At 41.1% G+C, this 17,598-nt stretch overlaps 1 protein-coding gene across 1 annotated transcript; it reads left to right on the top strand.

The window, feature by feature from the left end:
* The first annotated feature begins 1,301 nt into the window (after nt 1-1,301).
* On the top strand, nt 1,302-16,665 carry LOC133645321 (kelch-like protein 42). The gene is made up of 8 exons (XM_062040210.1): nt 1,302-1,533; nt 1,603-1,794; nt 7,385-7,569; nt 9,231-9,570; nt 11,728-11,873; nt 14,354-14,508; nt 16,079-16,239; nt 16,303-16,665. The coding sequence occupies exons 1-8, from the start codon at nt 1,306-1,308 to the stop codon at nt 16,489-16,491; spliced, it is 1,596 nt and encodes a 531-aa protein (XP_061896194.1). The 5' UTR covers nt 1,302-1,305; the 3' UTR covers nt 16,492-16,665.
* The last annotated feature ends 933 nt before the right edge of the window (nt 16,666-17,598 follow it).

Raw genomic sequence — 17,598 nt, 5'->3', positions numbered from 1 at the left:
TATATGTATATATGTATATATATATATATGTATATATATATATATGTATATATGTATATATATATATATGTATATATATATATATGTATATATGTATATATATATATATGTATATATATATATATGTATATATGTATATATATATGTATATATATATATATATATGTATATATGTATATATATATGTATATATATATATGTATATATATATATGTATATATATATATATATATGTATATATATATATGTATATATATATATATATATATATATATATATATATATATATATTCTGAGCACTCACAGACAAGCAATTGCTAACGATTATTTATATATATATATATATATATATATATATATATATATACTGTTTATTGCTGTTCTTCTCAATATGGCAGCGTTATTCTCATAACAGTAGGTCTTGTTTTTCTTGTAATTGAGTCCTTAATTCCCTTATTGTGTGGCCAAAGTCTACTTTGACATTTCTAAACGACACTTTACGTGAGATTAGAGTAACATAACTGCAGAAATGTTGAGCGTGAGTATAGAACGTCATGCTGCTTAGTGAGCCTTGTGTTGATTTATTGATTGAGACTTTTATTAGTAGATTGCACAGTACATTACATATTCCGTACAGTTGACCACTAAATGGTAACACCCGAATAAGTTTTTCAACTTGTTTAAATTGATGGTTAAACTCATGTTGCAATGTAAGTTATCCACTTGACAATGTCATCACATTTTTAACACTATTTTGTTTGTTGAGCTTTCTATGATTTGTCTTCCGTCTTTCTATTTATTTAATTTGTATTTTTTGGGACAACAGAAACCGCACTATCCGCACACAAAGGACATATAAAATGTAATCGTGGCTGTTTTGCTTTCACAATAAAAGGTGTATTGAAAGTCTGGTACAGCATATCTGTCACGTAATTGAGTGCTTAATTGTGTTGAATGTTTTTTTTTATATATTTCTTGACCCATTACATGTGAGGTCAAGTTTCATGCGAGCCCGTCCCACCTCGTAAGTCCAAAAATAGGCCCGGCTCAGCTTCAACCAACTGGAGCTTTCTTTTTTTCCATAACAAACAAGAAGTCGGCTTCGGTGCACTATTGGACAACATGACGTTTCTTTGAGCCTTCGGTCTCTCTTCGCAGCTGTGAAGATGAGGACATTTTTTTTCCATTTGGTCTTTTTTGGCAGTTTCTGAAGGCGTGGGGCGTTAAATGTAGCATCTGCAGCTACGCACGGGCTACAGTTCTAACAATTTCATGGGCTGCCATTGCATTCAAACACCATCTGAAATGAATCTTTTAAGGAAGTGTTTGGGGAAACTGTTGGAGTGGATCAGCACGTGGATGAAATGTGGTCTGATGAGACTTTGCAGGGTTTTTGCAACAGCCAGTGCTTTGCCAAGGAGAGCATCTTGCCAATCCACACCTGAGGAGTGGACAAGCAGCATGGCGCTTCGCACGTATGATGCAGGCGGTCAAAGCATGGTCACAGTCCAGACCAGCACACACAACTTCTATGTGAGTACCGCCAGATCCTGCAAAATGTACCAAGAAAGCGTGTTTGATTCATTGAAATGTCAACGTCAGGTGGACCTCGGAGGGCTTTCTGACTGTAGCCAGTATTTTCGAGCGCTGTCCCAGTCTGGAATGAAGGAGACGGAGGATGGCCTTGTCTGCTTGGACCACGTGTCTTCATCTGCCTTTTATGGTCTCCTGGAGTTTTACTTCCGCCACACCTTTAGGACCCCGCCGGAGGAGGAGTTAGGCCCACACATACAGGTAGCATGCAGGTTCATTTCATAGGAAATAATGCACTTTAACTAGCTACTTTAATTACATTGTGTAAATGGTAAATAAAAAGAGAATACAATGATTTGCAAATCCTTATAAACTTATATTCAATTGAATAGACTGCAAAGACAAGATATTTCATGTTCACACTGAGAAGCTTCATTTTTTGCAAATAATCATGGACTTAGAATTTAATGGCAGCAACACATTGCAAAAAAGTAGTCAGAGGGGCATTTTTACCACTGTGTTATACATTATATATACATATATATATGTGTGTATATATATGTAATGTGTGTATATATATGTGTGTGTGTATATATGTGTACCGTAATTTCCGGACTATAAGCCGCACCAGCTAAATTTAGAGGAAAATACAGATTGCTCCATATATAAACCGCACCCGACTATAAGCCGCAGGGTTTTGATGTGTAATTACCGTAGTATATAGGGGTTCCTGCTACCACGGAGGGGATTGTCGGGACAGAGAAGACTGTTTGGGAACGCAAAGCGTCCCATTTATTAACAATACATTTTTCAATCATTAAATCAAACTTTCACATCTTTGACATGGCGAACAGCATTCGTGCAGAGTACAAATAATACAACGGTGCAAAGTAATACAAAGTGCTCACCTGTACGTTCTTCTCTTCGTCGGTGTCGGAGAAGAACAGGCCGTAAATAAGCCGCACCGTTGTATAAGCCGCAGGGACCAGAATGAGGGGGAAAAGTAGCGGCCTATAGTCCGGAAATTACGGTATATATATACATATGTATACGTATATATGTACATATATACATATGTATACGTATATATGTACATATATACATATGTATACGTATATATGTACCGTAATTTCCGGACTATAAGCCGCTACTTTTTCCCCTCGTTCTGGTCCCTGCGGCTTATACAAGGGTGCGGCTTATTCACGGCCTGTTCTTCTCCGACACTGACGAAGAGGATTTCGGTGGTTTTAGTACGCAGGAGGAAGACGATGACACAATGATTAAAGACTGACTTTTCATATACCGGTAGGCTGGTTATTTTGATAACGTACAGGCGAGCACTTTGTATTACTTTGCACCGTTGTATTATTTGTACTCTGCACGAATGCTGTTCGCCATGTCAAAGATGTGAAAGTTTGATTGAATGATTGAAAGATTTATTGTTAATAAATGGGACGCTTTGCGTTCCCAAACAGTCATCTCTGTCCCGACAATCCCCTCCGTGGTAGCAGGAACCCCTATATACTACGCTAATTACACATCAAAACCCTGCGGCTTATAGTCGGGTGCGGCTTATATATGGAGCAATCTGTATTTTCCCCTAAATTTAGCTGGTGCGCCTTATAGTCAGGTGCGGCTTATAGTCCGGAAATTACGGTACATATATACATATGTATACATGTGTATATATATATATACCATATATGTGTATGTGTATATATATATATATACAGTGGGGCAAAAAAGTATTTAGTCAGCCACCCATTGACAATCAATGGGTGGCTGACTAAATATTTTTTTGCCCCACTGTATATGTATGTGTATATATATATATATATATACCGTATATGTATATATATATACCATATATATATATGTGTATATATATATATATATATATATATATATATATATTTATGTATATATATAATATATTGTACATATTATATTATTATTATTGTCTATTGTGAGCGAACTGTGGTGCTGAATTTCCCCCAGGGATCAATAAAGTACTTTCTATCTTATATGTATGTATGTATGTATGTATGTATGTTTGTATGTATATATGTATATATATATACGGCGGGACGGCGTGGCGAAGTTGGTAGAGTGGCCGTGCCAGCAATCGGAGGGTTGCTGGTTACTGGGGTTCAATCCCCACCTTCTACCATCCTAGTCACGTCCGTTGTGTCCTTGGGCAAGACACTTCACCCTTGCTCCTGATGGCTGCTGGTTAGCGCCTTGCATGGCAGCTCCCGCCATCAGTGTGTGAATGTGTGTGTGAATGGATGAATGTGGAAATACTGTCAAAGCGCTTTGAGTACCTTGAAGGTAGAAAAGCGCTATACAAGTATAACCCATTTATCATTTATTTATTTATCATATATATATATGTATGTATGTATGTATGTATATATATGTATATATATAAATGTATGTATGTATATGTATCAGAGGTGGGACCAAGTCATTGCTTTGCAAGTCACAAGTAAGTCTCAAGTCTTTGCCCTCAAGTCTCGAGTCAAGTCCCGAGTCAAGACAGGCAAGTCCCGAGTCAAGTCCAAAGTCAAGACTGGAAAGTCTCAAGTCAAGTCACAAGTCCTGCATTTTGAGTTTCGAGTCCTTTCAAGTCCTTTTGACCACAGACTAATATTTTTACACAGATTGTGTATGCTTTTAAACCGCTGTATTTATTAATTAAAACAAGTGCATTTGAAATAGCAGGAAAGAAAATAGTACTGACATTGCAATTCATAATAGCACTATTAACCAGTAATTTTAATAGTTTAAACAATTTTAAACATTTAACTCATTCCTTTACAGAATAAACACATTTGCAAAAACAAGTGCAACTGTACTTATTTGTACAAAAGTGTTAACATTGTATTTCCATGGCATATTGCATTGTAACTAGTTCCACAGCAGTTTCTATTCTGTTCTTACCTTATCTCATTGATCTCATCTCATACTGTATGTGTGTTGATGTGTGCGTACACATGAAAAACATAACAAATACATGAACATAACAATGAACAGAGTTGTACTTTTTAGATGTCAGGGCCCTATGCAATATGTACACATATTCTTAATATAGTATATATTTTAACTGACCTTTATTTGACTATGTTTGTCTTTTTGTAGGTGGCTAAAATACGCGGTGCTGCTGACCGCCGTCTAACGTTATGTTACTGTGTGTGATACATTGACTAACGTAACGTTACCTGTAGGTACCTCATGCAACCCTGCTTAAAAAATCACTTGACAAAAAGTATGAATAAGGTAGCAAACTGCAGTGGACGCAACATATTGCTGTGTTTGAAATGACGTTATAACCATAAACATCTTATAAGTAGACGCAATATTGGTTGCTGTGACGCGAGCAATTTGCATCTTGAAGTGGTGATGAGGAGCCGGCGAGCAGCCTAAACTGACAGTTGACAGGTAGAAAACAAAGATGGTGTTCAGCGTTTTCCTGCTCAAATGAGCGGACTGTTGAAAATAGGAATCGGGGGATTACTTTTCACAAGTAAGATTTAACATTAATGTACTATTGGTTGTATTTTATGAAAATAACATTACCACAGAGTTGAGAAGGAGCAAAGATCTTCAATATTTGTATGTGAAAATCACAAATAAATCTTCTGGGGGAGGATGACGCCCCTACAGGGGTTTGGTTTACAAACTTTCAGCCCCACCTAAAACAAAATTCACCAGCCGCCATTGATTATAATGCATTAAAATATAAGACAATACTTTCTTAACAGTATAATTGTAACCAGGAATAAGTCTTCAAGTAACAATATTCAAATACTAACTTTGTTGGGTAAAACAGAATTTGGTTTTATTCTGAATCCAGTGAAACAGATTGGTGGTTTTAGCTGATATAAAGACTTTCAGGTGTTTATATATGTTTAAGTATTTGGCAGACGCTTTTATCCAAAGCGACATACATAAAAAATACATATATAACAATCACTGTAAACATTATCATTTAAGGGAAGAATGTAATACAACATATCAATACAAAGCTTCAAGACAGAATAAACTCTCTGCTGCTGCAGCAACAGAGATACGGTCTATAAGATATATAGATATCTAATGTATTCATACATTGTTTATGTAGCATGTATATATAACGTCATCATATTGTTTCTTCAATTTAAAAATAGCTGACCGTTTTTTCCCCTTCTCTGGGATTATATTCCCAGTTTTGATCTCGGACGTCTGGTCACTTATAGCATATAAGAATATTCTATTACTGTTAAGCAAACTATGAATAATAAAACATGTGTCCTTTATCATAGCTACACGTATGACAAAAAAGCGCGTGAAAATGAGTGGTAATCAGTGAGGTAAAATGAATTAAATGCGTTGACAGTTCATTGCTCCTGCCAAATGAATTGCACTGAATGGAGCGGATCACCACTCCAAGATGGCGGCCCCGCGTCTCGTCTGCGCCAGTAGGCAGTAGCGCTCGATGCTGTGTACCCTTATAAGATGTCTATGGTTATGACGTTAGCAGTGAGTTTACAGCCTCACTGATTTAACTACACAGCAAATAAAAGTCATGTTACTTAGCCAATAAACGTTAGCTTACATTCAAAACTTACCCTTCTTTGTGCAACTTCAAATGTCGAACGAAGTTGGAAGGTGTTGCGTCTCCGTCTGTAATATTCCAACTGCGTGATTTGCATACGGCAATTCGTTGACCAAGTCGTAGTTTTTATACCCGAACGAAACCAACTTTGGTATAAATCTTTCTCACTGGCGCGTTGTTTGACAACTCTTGTTCATTGGTTGTCCTGCAATTTGATTGGATGAATGCTGTGTGATGAAAACAATGTAGATCTAATTTGATTGGCTGTTGTACTGAGAGCACACACGCTGACACGCAGCACACACGCTGATAGACAGACACGTACAAAATGAAAGATACGGAGCGCTCCCAAATAACTTTTTAAGCTTTAGGTTTTGGGGAAAGTAGCAAGTCATGTCAAGTCAAAAGGCTCAAGTCCAAGTGAAGTCACAAGTCATTGATGTTAAAGTCTAAGTCGAGTTGCAAGTCTCTTTACATTTTGTCAAGTCGAGTCTAAAGTCATCAAATTCATGACTCGAGTCTGACTCGAGTCCAAGTCATGTGACTCGAGTCCACACCTCTGATATGTATATATATAAATGTATGTATATATATATATGTATGTATGTATATATATATATATATATGTGTGTGTATATATGTGTGTATATATATATATATATGTATGTATGTATATATATATATATATGTGTGTGTATATATGTATGTATATATATATATGTGTGTGTATATATGTATATATATGTGTATATATATATATATATATGTGTATATATATATATATGTTTATATATATGTATATGACCAATTTTTTTTAGCCCAATGCGGCCCCCTGGTCAAAAAGTTTTGGGACCCCTGAATTAGAGGGAACATTGGTGATAACGTTGGAAAAGAGAGAAAACAGTTGCAATTTGTAATTTATTTATGTCATAACATTACTCTAATTCATAATATTATGAGATTTAATTTCTGCAAGTAAAAATATCCTTAACGTGGTGAGAATAAATCCACGATAAACCAAAAACAAAAGTTTTTGCAAATGATACAAATGAATGATATTATTATTACTGAATAATCAACGTATTCTTAACACTTAATTGCTTTCAATTGTGGTAACATTTTTTAGAAAAAATTAAAGTAAAGGTGTTGATAATAATTCTGTATATCAAATAGAGTTGCAAAGTGCTTTGTTTGCACTCTACTGACACCTGCAGGACTTAAATGGAACATCAGTGTGATGCTCTAACCCTGCAGGCCAGCAGCTATCTCCTGGCGGAGACCTTCCTCGCCAAGTGCCTGTCTGTCCTGGCGGACGTCCTCAGGCCAGAGAACTGTCTGTCCTACCTCGGTCTGGCCCAGGAGATTTGCTGCGTGGAGCTGAGGTCCACCGTCTTGGCCTACCTGAGCAGGAACCTGCTGGAGCTGCCTCACGTGATCAGGTGTCACCGTGTCTCACTACTCAGACATGCTCTGTGAATAGGATAGGATAGGTCTTTATCGAAACTATGTTTTCAGCACAAACCCGTTCAAGATTAGACAAACAAACCGTGTACAGGGTTACAGAACAGGAACGCTGATGGGTCGCCACGGGGCGCCCCGTAAAAGGTGGGGAAAAAGGTAAAACGCTGGGGAAGAAGATGAGTAAAAAAATACAATCTAGACCAGGGGTCACCAACCTTTTTGAAGCCAAGAGCTACTTCTTAGGTACTGATTAATGCGAAGAGCTACCAGTTTGATACACACTTAAATAAATTGCCAGAAATAGCCAATTTGCTCAATTTACCTTTAACTCTGTTATTATTAATAATTAATGATATTTTTCTTTGTGGAAAAAATTGTCTTTCTGAAAGTTATAAGAAGCAAAGTAAAAAAATTAATTAATTTATTTAAACAAGTGAAGACCAAGTCTTTAAAATATTTTCTTGGATTTTCAAATTCTATTTGAGTTTTGTCTTTCTTAGAATTAAAATTGTCGAGCAAAGCGAGACCAGCTTGCTAGTAAATAAATAACATTTAAAAAATAGAGGCAGCTCACTGGTAAGTGCTGCTATTTGAGCTATTTTTAGAACAGGCCAGCGGGCGACTCATCTGGTCCTTACGGGCGACCTGGTGCCCGCGGGCACCGCGTTGGTGACCCCTGATCTAGACTGGGCTCCTAAGGGGGCCTAGTCTGGAGTGGGAAAAAATCTCCATGCCATGCACACATAAACATGTTACATTTAATCACGACAACTCGCAACAGAGGGGCGGGGGGAGTTGGGGCCCTGGAGGTCGACTGCTGCTATGAAGCGCTGCCAGCCGTCCATCACCCCGAAAGAGAATCAAGCAGTGGTGAAGGCGTGGGTTGGGGGAGAGAGGGTGTATATGCCCATTGCCTTGGGTGTGTTGATGTAGTGTCCATAGCCCTGGGGCCGTTCTGCATGCAAGCAAAAGTTCGACTCCAGGTGTCGTTGAGGAAGGAGGGAAGTCAAAAGCCTCCATCATTGAGGTATCCTCGGGGATGTTTTTAGAACAGCCTGCTCCTGTTGTTGCAGCGTCAAGGCCATTCGAGGTAGTCAAATCGTAGATTAGGATTTTTGGTTTTCCGCGAGCAGACATTACAATGGCTTGTCTGTTCTATTCGTCCATGCTGGCCCTCATATCAATTTTTTCCCTTTCAACCAGCTTTTCCATGATGTGATCCATCTTGCGATTCAGTTCAGAAATCGCCCCAGTCTGTGATCCCACAGCCCAAACCTTCCATTGCGACGAACAGCCTTTGGGCTCCTTGAGTGGCTGCCATCGTCTTACGAATTTGTCGATACACCAAAGCAATGCCCAGCCCAATCAGCAGGTGCCCCGCGATCACGGTTCCAAATAGATGTCTTCCACGTCCTCGATGGAAAGGACTGAGAGGCACATGATTTTCCATTTATCCCAGGAATCTCTCACATACCCCACAGCAATGGTTCAATCAGGGCAGCCAGGCTCCCCAGAACCTCTTTTCCTCGTCGAAAAGATTTTGTCAATTGAGTCGAGAGTCCAGCTGATCATTTCCATGTCTGATGTTTACATTTGGAGGACAGCGCAAAGATGATAACGCTGACGTGTGCTTCCTCAGGCGTCTGACCGACCAGGAGAGGGAGGAGCTCATCCTGCTGAGGATGCAAGGGAAGCCACACCTCTGCAGCCTTAGGAAGGAGAACCTGACCACTTGGAGAGACCCGGCCACAGAGCGTGCTCGCCATGTGTTTGCCCAGCACGGTGGAGGATGGCGTCCCATCACGGAGTTCCCCTTCACAGCTGACAAGTGGAGCTTCAGTGCAGTGGTGATGTACAACTACTTGTACATCATAGGAGGCTACAGGACCCTCGCAGGGAGGAGCTGGCACTTCAAGATGGCCTCCTTTAGGTATAACCCTCTGACTCAGGAATGGGCCGCCATTGCTCCGCTCATCAAGGTAAGGCAATCCCACACACGCAAATATGCCCAAACTTTGACTAGATACAAAACATGAGAATGTCATGGAAAAGTGTATTTATTTCCATAATTCCAATTAAAAGTGTTAGAATAATCGTTTCTAAATTATCACAAAAACTTTGTGTTACATTGAGGGTCTGGTGAGAAGACAAAAGCTGTCTTTGAAACCTACCAAGAGTAAGGCTCGTATAACTCCACTGTGTAGGGGGGAAGCAAGATGAAGGTGTTCCTGTGTTCTTTCATGTATGGTAATCAACAGAAAGATATTGTTCTAACTGGGGATATCGATATTATCGGCCGATAAATGTGTTAAAATGTAATATCGGAAATTATCGGTATCGGTTTTTTTATTATCTGTATCGTTTTTTTTGTTTTGTTTTTTTTATTTTGTTTTTTTTATTAAATCAACATAAAAAACACAAGATACACTTACAATTAGTGCACCAACCCAAAAAACCTCCCTCCCCCCATTTCTTTCTGTTATCAATATTCTGGTTCCTACATTATATATCAATATATATCAATACAGTCTGCAAGGGATACAGTCTGTAAGCACACATGATTGTGCGTGCTGCTGGTCCACTAATAGTACTAACCTTTAACAGTTAATTTTACTCATTTTCATTAATTACTAGTTTCTATGTAACTGTTTTTATATTGTTTTACTTTCTTTTTTATTCAAGAAAATGTTTTTAATTTAGTTATCTTATTTTATTTATTTTTTTCAAAAGTACCTTATCTTCACCATACATGGTTGTCCAAATTAGGCATAATAATGTGTTAATTCCACAACTGCATATATCGGTTGATATCGGTATCGGTAATTAAAGAGTTGGACAATATCGGAATATCGGATATCGGCAAAAAGCCATTATCGGACATCCCTAGTTCTAACCCAAGGACTTCAAAGCGGAGAGAAGATAGGATCTGCCCAATTTCCAGACGACCTCTTTTTGAACTGGTTTACGAACGTCTTTTTGAACTATTTTATGGACCTATTTTACAAACTCTTTTTGAACTGACCTTTTCTCTGAATTGTTTACGACCTTTTCTGTGAACTTTTTGCGACCTTTGTTCTTTGGAAACAGCTGTGGCCATGTGGTCGGGGAGGGTCCAAGGAGGCGTGCAATCTTTTGGCAGAGCGTGCTGAGATACTGTGCAAGGGTACAGTGTACAGACGACTCTCCTCAATATTGAGTCCAAATTGAATTCTGTCATTGTTTAATTCTTTGCCTCTTGTCTTGTTTAATAGATGTCATCAGTGTTTGAACCTGACAAAAAGGTTCAACTTCCATAGATCACAAATTAAGGGCCCACGACTTAAACAATTTCAAGTATTGAGTTGTTTATTTGTACATCATTTGGGCCTCCAGCTCACAAAACTCGAGAAAACAGGGTTTCAAAAAATGGAAATACTGTGAAGAAATCTTGTTTTCGTGAGTTTTGTGAGCTTGAGGCCCAAATGATGTACAAATAAACAACTCAATACTTGAAATCGTTTAAATTGAGGGTCCTGAATCTATAATCTATGGAAGTTTAACCTTTTGAATGGAATTATGGAAATAAATACACTTTTCCATGATATTCTCATTTTTTTGGAAAGGTTCTGTACACAAGAGACATTTTCCTCTCAAATGTTGTGGACAAATGTGTCTAAATCTGTGTGCACGTAAGCCATTAAATTACGGACGTTGGATCCCTCAGGCGGTACTGCATCAAAAAGCCACATCAGTGTGTAAAGGATATCACCACATGGGCTCAGGAACACTTCAGAAAACCACTGTCAGTAACTACAGTTGGTCGCTACATCTGTAAGTGCCAGTAAAAATCTACTATGCAAAGCCAAAGCCATTTATCAACAACACCCAGAAACGCTTCGCTGGGCCCGAGCTCATCTAAGATGGACTGATGCAAAGTGGAAAAGTGTTCTGTGGTCTGACGAGTCCACATTTCAAATTGTTTTTGGAAACTGGACGTTGTGTCCTTGGGACCAAAGAGGAAAATAACCATCCGGACTGTTCTAGGTGCAAAGTGTAAAAGGCAGCATCTGTGATGTATGGGGGTGTATTAGTAATGTAATGAGTAATGTGTAATGTAATGAGTAATGTGTAATGAGTAAAGTGCATGTTGTCCACAGCGTAGAAGGCACTTCAGTGCAGTGTGCTGCCAGGGCCGTATCTATGCAGTGGGCGGCTGGTACTTGGACTCCCTGCTCAGCCCAGACTCCAACACGGCCCTCCACACAGCTGTGGAATGTTACAACCCGTGGGAGGACACCTGGAGGTTTGTGGCAGACACTCACCTGCATGCTAGTTATGTACCTGGCAAGAAAAAGGCCAGTAGGTTATTTTTTTGGCCCCAGACTGCAAATGATAAGTGCAGTCTCTTCCCAAGGATCTTCTTTTTCCCATCTCGGCCTGTTGGAGTTTTTCCTTGCCCGGGTATGGGTACAGATGTTGTGGTTTGCGAAGGTCGGTTAAGAATCTTTACCAATAGGGATCCAGATTAATCTGAGAATCTATTTTTTTGACACCCTTAATATACATTAATAGTTGACTATTCTAATAGATCACTAGAAATTCATGCAAAAAGCACATTAAAACTACAATATTACCCTGGATTGTTTTACTGTGTGGTGTGTTCAGGGACACTCGGGAAACACGGACACTCAGGCTCTTTAACTTGGATTGGACTTTACGCTACAACTTTCATTTTGCAGCTGAATTAAAACAACATTTTAGTGAGTCACTATCAATCAATCAATCAATCAAAGTTTACTTATACAGCCCTAAATCACAAGTGTCTCAAAGGGCTGCACAAGCCACAATGACATCCTGGGCTCAGATCCCACATCAGGGCAAGAAAAAACTTAACCCAATGGGATGAAAATGAGAAACCTTGGAAGGGACCACAGATGTGGATCTAGTTAATAGTGTGAGAGTCCAGTCCATAGTGGATCCAACATAACAGTGAGAGTCCAGTCCATAGTGGATCTAACAAAACAGTGTGAGAGTCCAGTCCATAGTGGATCTAGTTAATAGTGTGAGAGTCCAGTCCATAGTGGATCTAACATAACAGTGAGAGTCCAGTCCATAGTGGATCTAACAAAACAGTGTGAGAGTCCAGTCCATAGTGGATCTAGTTAATAGTGTGAGAGTCCAGTCCATAGTAGATCTAGTTAATAGTGTGAGAGTCCAGTCCATAGTGGATCTAACATAATAGTGTGAGACTCCAGTCCATAGTGGATCTAACATAATATTGTGAGAGTCCAGTCCATAGTGGATCTAACATAATAGTGAGAGTCCAGTCCATAGTGGATCTAACATAATAGTGTGAGAGTCCAGTCCATAGTGGATCTAACATAATAGTGTGAGAGTCCAGTCCATAGTGGATCTAACATAATAGTGTGAGAGTCCAGTCCATAGTGGATCTATTTAATGGTGTGAGAGTCCAGTCCATAGTGGATCTAACATAATAGTGAGAGAGTCCAGCCCATAGTGGATCTAATATAATAGTGTGAGACTCCAGTCCATAGTGGATCTAACATAATAGTGTGAGACTCCAGTCCATAGTGGATCTAACATAATATTGTGAGAGTCCAGTCCATAGTGGATCTAACATAATAGTGAGAGTCCAGTCCATAGTGGATCTAACATAATAGTGTGAGAGTCCAGTCCATAGTGGATCTAACATAATAGTGTGAGAGTCCAGTCCATAGTGGATCTAACATAATAGTGTGAGAGTCCAGTCCATAGTGGATCTATTTAATGGTGTGAGAGTCCAGTCCATAGTGGATCTAATATAATAGTGTGAGAGTCCAGCCCATAGTGGATCTAACATAATAGTGTGAGAGTCCAGCCCATAGTGGATGTAACATAATATTGTGAGAGTCCAGTCCATAGTGGATCTAACATAATAGTGTGAGAGTCCAGCCCATAGTGGATGTAACATAATATTGTGAGAGTCCAGTCCATAGTGGATCTAACATAATAGTGAGAGTCCAGTCCATAGTGGATCTAACATAATAGTGTGAGAGTCCAGTCCATAGTGGATCTAGCATAATATTGTGAGAGTCCAGTCCATAGTGGATCTAGTTAATAGTGTGAGAGTCCAGTCCATAGTGGATCTAGCATAATATTGTGAGAGTCCAGTCCATAGTGGATCTAGTTAATAGTGTGAGAGTCCAGTCCATAGTGGATCTAGTTAATAGTGTGAGAGTCCAGTCCATAGTGGATCTAACATAATAGTGAGAGTCCAGTCCATAGTGGATCTAACATAATAGTGAGAGTCCAGTCCATAGTGGATCTAACATAATAGTGTGAGAGTCCAGTCCATAGTGGATCTAACATAATAGTGTGAGAGTCCAGTCCATAGTGGATCTAACATAATAGTGAGAGTGCAGTCCATAGTGGATCTAACATAATAGTGAGAGTCCAGTCCATAGTGGATCTAACATAATAGTGTGAGAGTCCAGTCCATAGTGGATCTAACGTAATAGTGAGAGTCCAGTCCATAGTGGGGCCCGTAGGAGATCATCTTGAGTGGAGACAAGTCAGCAGTGCAGAGACATCACCAACTGATGCACAGATGAGTGGTCCACCCTGGGTCCCGACTTTGGACAGCTAGCGCTTCATCTGTGGTTACCGAATCTGCCCTCCTTCGTGGAGAGGAGGGCAGAGCAGAAAAGAGACGGCAGATCAACTGGTCTAAAAGGAAATGGGGCATATTTTTCATATTCCTTCCTAAATGCCATTTTGCTGTAGGTTTGTGTCGTCGCTGCCGCTGACGGACTTCCAGTTCAGCGTGTCGTTGTCCCACGACGTGCCCCTGGCCACCAGCCTGGCACACTGGCTCCTAGTCCTGGGGAGCATCCAGAGGACAGGAGAGAAGGTGCTGCTGCAGTACCACACCGAAGAAGGTAGACCTTCCTCTCCTCTACTCTGGATAAGTCCTGGCATGCATGTCTCTCCTCTACTCTGGATAAGTCCTGGCATGCATGTCTCTCCTCTACTCTGGAAAAGTCCTGGCATGCATGTCTCTCCTCTACTCTGGATAAGTCCTGGCATGCATGTCTCTCCTCTACTCTGGATCAGTCCTGGCATGCATGTCTCTCCTCTACTCTGGATCAGTCCTGGCATGCATGTCTCTCCTCTACTCTGGAAAAGTCCTGGCATGCATGTCTCTCCTCTACTCTGGATCAGTCCTGGCATGCATGTCTCTCCTCTACTCTGGATCAGTCCTGGCATGCATGTCTCTCCTCTACTCTGGAAAAGTCCTGGCATGCATGTCTCTCCTCTACTCTGGATCAGTCCTGGCATGCATGTCTCTCCTCTACTCTGGAAAAGTCCTGGCATGCATGTCTCTCCTCTACTCTGGATCAGTCCTGGCATGCATGTCTCTCCTCTACTCTGGATCAGTCCTGGCATGCATGTCTCTCCTCTACTCTGGATCAGTCCTGGCATGCATGTCTCTCCTCTACTCTGGATCAGTCCTGGCATGCATGTCTCCCGTCTACTCTGGATCAGTCCTGGCATGCATGTCTCTCGTCTACTCTGGATCAGTCCTGGCATGCATGTCTCTCCTCTACTCTGGAAAAGTCCTGGCATGCATGTCTCTCCTCTACTCTGGATCAGTCCTGGCATGCATGTCTCTCCTCTACTCTGGATCAGTCCTGGCATGCATGTCTCTCCTCTACTCTGGATCAGTCCTGGCATGCATGTCTCTCCTCTACTCTGGATAAGTCCTGGCATGCATGTCTCTCCTCTACTCTGGATCAGTCCTGGCATGCATGTCTCTCGTCTACTCTGGATCAGTCCTGGCATGCATGTCTCTCCTCTACTCTGGATCAGTCCTGGCATGCATGTCTCTCCTCTACTCTGGATCAGTCCTGGCATGCATGTCTCTCCTCTACTCTGGATCAGTCCTGGCATGCATGTCTCTCCTCTACTCTGGATCAGTCCTGGCATGCATGTCTCTCGTCTACTCTGGATCAGTCCTGGCATGCATGTCTCTCCTCTACTCTGGATCAGTCCTGGCATGCATGACTCTCCTCTACTCTGGATCAGTCCTGGCATGCATGTCTCTCCTCTACTCTGGATCAGTCCTGGCATGCATGTCTCTCCTCTACTCTGGATCAGTCCTGGCATGCATGTCTCTCCTCTACTCTGGATCAGTCCTGGCATGCATGTCTCTCCTCTACTCTGGATCAGTCCTGGCATGCATGTCTCTCGTCTACTCTGGATCAGTCCTGGCATGCATGTCTCTCCTCTACTCTGGATCAGTCCTGGCATGCATGACTCTCCTCTACTCTGGATAAGTCCTGGCATGCATGACTCTCCTCTACTCTGGATCAGTCCTGGCATGCACGTCTCTCCTCTACTCTGGATCAGTCCTGGCATGCATGTCTCTCCTCTACTCTGGATCAGTCCTGGCATGCATGTCTCTCCTCTACTCTGGATAAGTCCTAGCATGCATGTCTCTCCCTGCAGACTCCTGGTCTGAGCTGCGTCCCCCCCTCACCAGGGCCCACGTCCACCTTCCAGTTCTTTACTTCCTGGGAGCCTCCGCTGACCGGCTGCTGGTGGTCGGCGGCGACAACTCTCATAACGTGATGACCTCGTTCTGCGTGCGCTCCCAGCAGTGGGGGCAGGTAAGGCCAGGCCAGTGGGAGATGGTTGATGTTCCAACCCTCACCGCCATCTTTCTTGGCCAGGTGCACAGGCTGCCAAAAGCGGCGTTGGTGGGCCAGGGGACGCTTGTAGGCCAGCAGGTCCTGATGGCCAGTCTAGAACACAACACTGTGGTGGCCATGGATCAGCAATCTCTCTCCTTCACTACCTTTCCTCCTCTGCCCACCTCCGTCTGCTATGAAGCTGTCTTCTACCTGCACATCTTTCTTTAATGACTTAGTCTATTGTCAGGATCCTTGATGTGGCACTATTAATAGTCAATATAAGGATAATAGATGCATCAATACTTGTTTTTGTATCCTGGCTGTACTTGATCTAATATTTAGTCTGCCATGACTGAGGGTAGGGGCGTGGTTGCACTGGGTGTGTGTGTGGTGTTAATGATGATAATAGTTCATATTAAGCAGTACAATTAATAAAACAAACATTTGTCATATACAGTATATAATATATATAATATATCAAAGTTTATTTACATAGCCCTTCATCACGAGTGTCTCAAAGGGCTGCACAAGCCACAACCTGGGCTCAGATCCCGCATCAGGGCAAGAAAAAACTCAACCCAATGGGATAACAATGACAAACCTTGGAGGGGACCACAGATGCGGGGACCCCCCCTGGGTCACCAGTGCAATGGACGTGGAGTGGATCTAGTTCATAGTGTGAGAGTCCAGTCCATAGTGGATCAAGTTAATAATGTGGGAGTCCAGTCCATAGTGGATCTAGTTAATCGTGTGAGAGTGCAGTCGATAGTGGATCTAACATAACAGTGTGAGAGTCCAGTCCATAGTGGATCTAGTTAATAGTGTGAGATTCCTGTCCATAGTGGATGTAGTTAATAGTGTGAGATTCCAGTCCATAGTGGATCTAGTTAATAGTGTGAGAGTCCAGTCCATAGTGGATCTAGTTAAAAATGTGAGATTCCAGTCCATAATGGATCTAGTTAATAGTGTGAGAGTCCAGTCCATAGTGGAGTCAGTTAATAGTGTGAGAGGCCAGTCCATAGTGGATCTAGTTAATAGTGTGAGAGTCCAGTCCATAGTGGATCTAGTTAATAATAGTGTAAGATTCCATTCCATAGTGGATCTAGTTAATAGTGTGAGAGTCCAGTCCATAGTGGATTCAGTTAATAGTGTGAGAGTCCAGTCCATAGTGGATCTAGTTAATAGCGTGAGAGTCCAGTCCATAGTGGATCTAGTTAATAGTGTGAGAGTCCAGTCCATAGTGGATCTAACATAATAGTGAGAGTACAGTCCATAGTGGGGCCAGCAGGAGATCATCTTGAGTGGAGACAAGTCAACAGTGCAGTGACGTCACCA

The sequence above is a fragment of the Entelurus aequoreus genome, linkage group LG03 (assembly GCF_033978785.1).
Source record: "Entelurus aequoreus isolate RoL-2023_Sb linkage group LG03, RoL_Eaeq_v1.1, whole genome shotgun sequence".
Taxonomy (NCBI): Eukaryota; Metazoa; Chordata; class Actinopteri; order Syngnathiformes; family Syngnathidae; genus Entelurus; species Entelurus aequoreus.
Note: the sequence above shows the minus strand (reverse complement) of the source record. Positions and strands in the feature narration are given on the sequence as shown.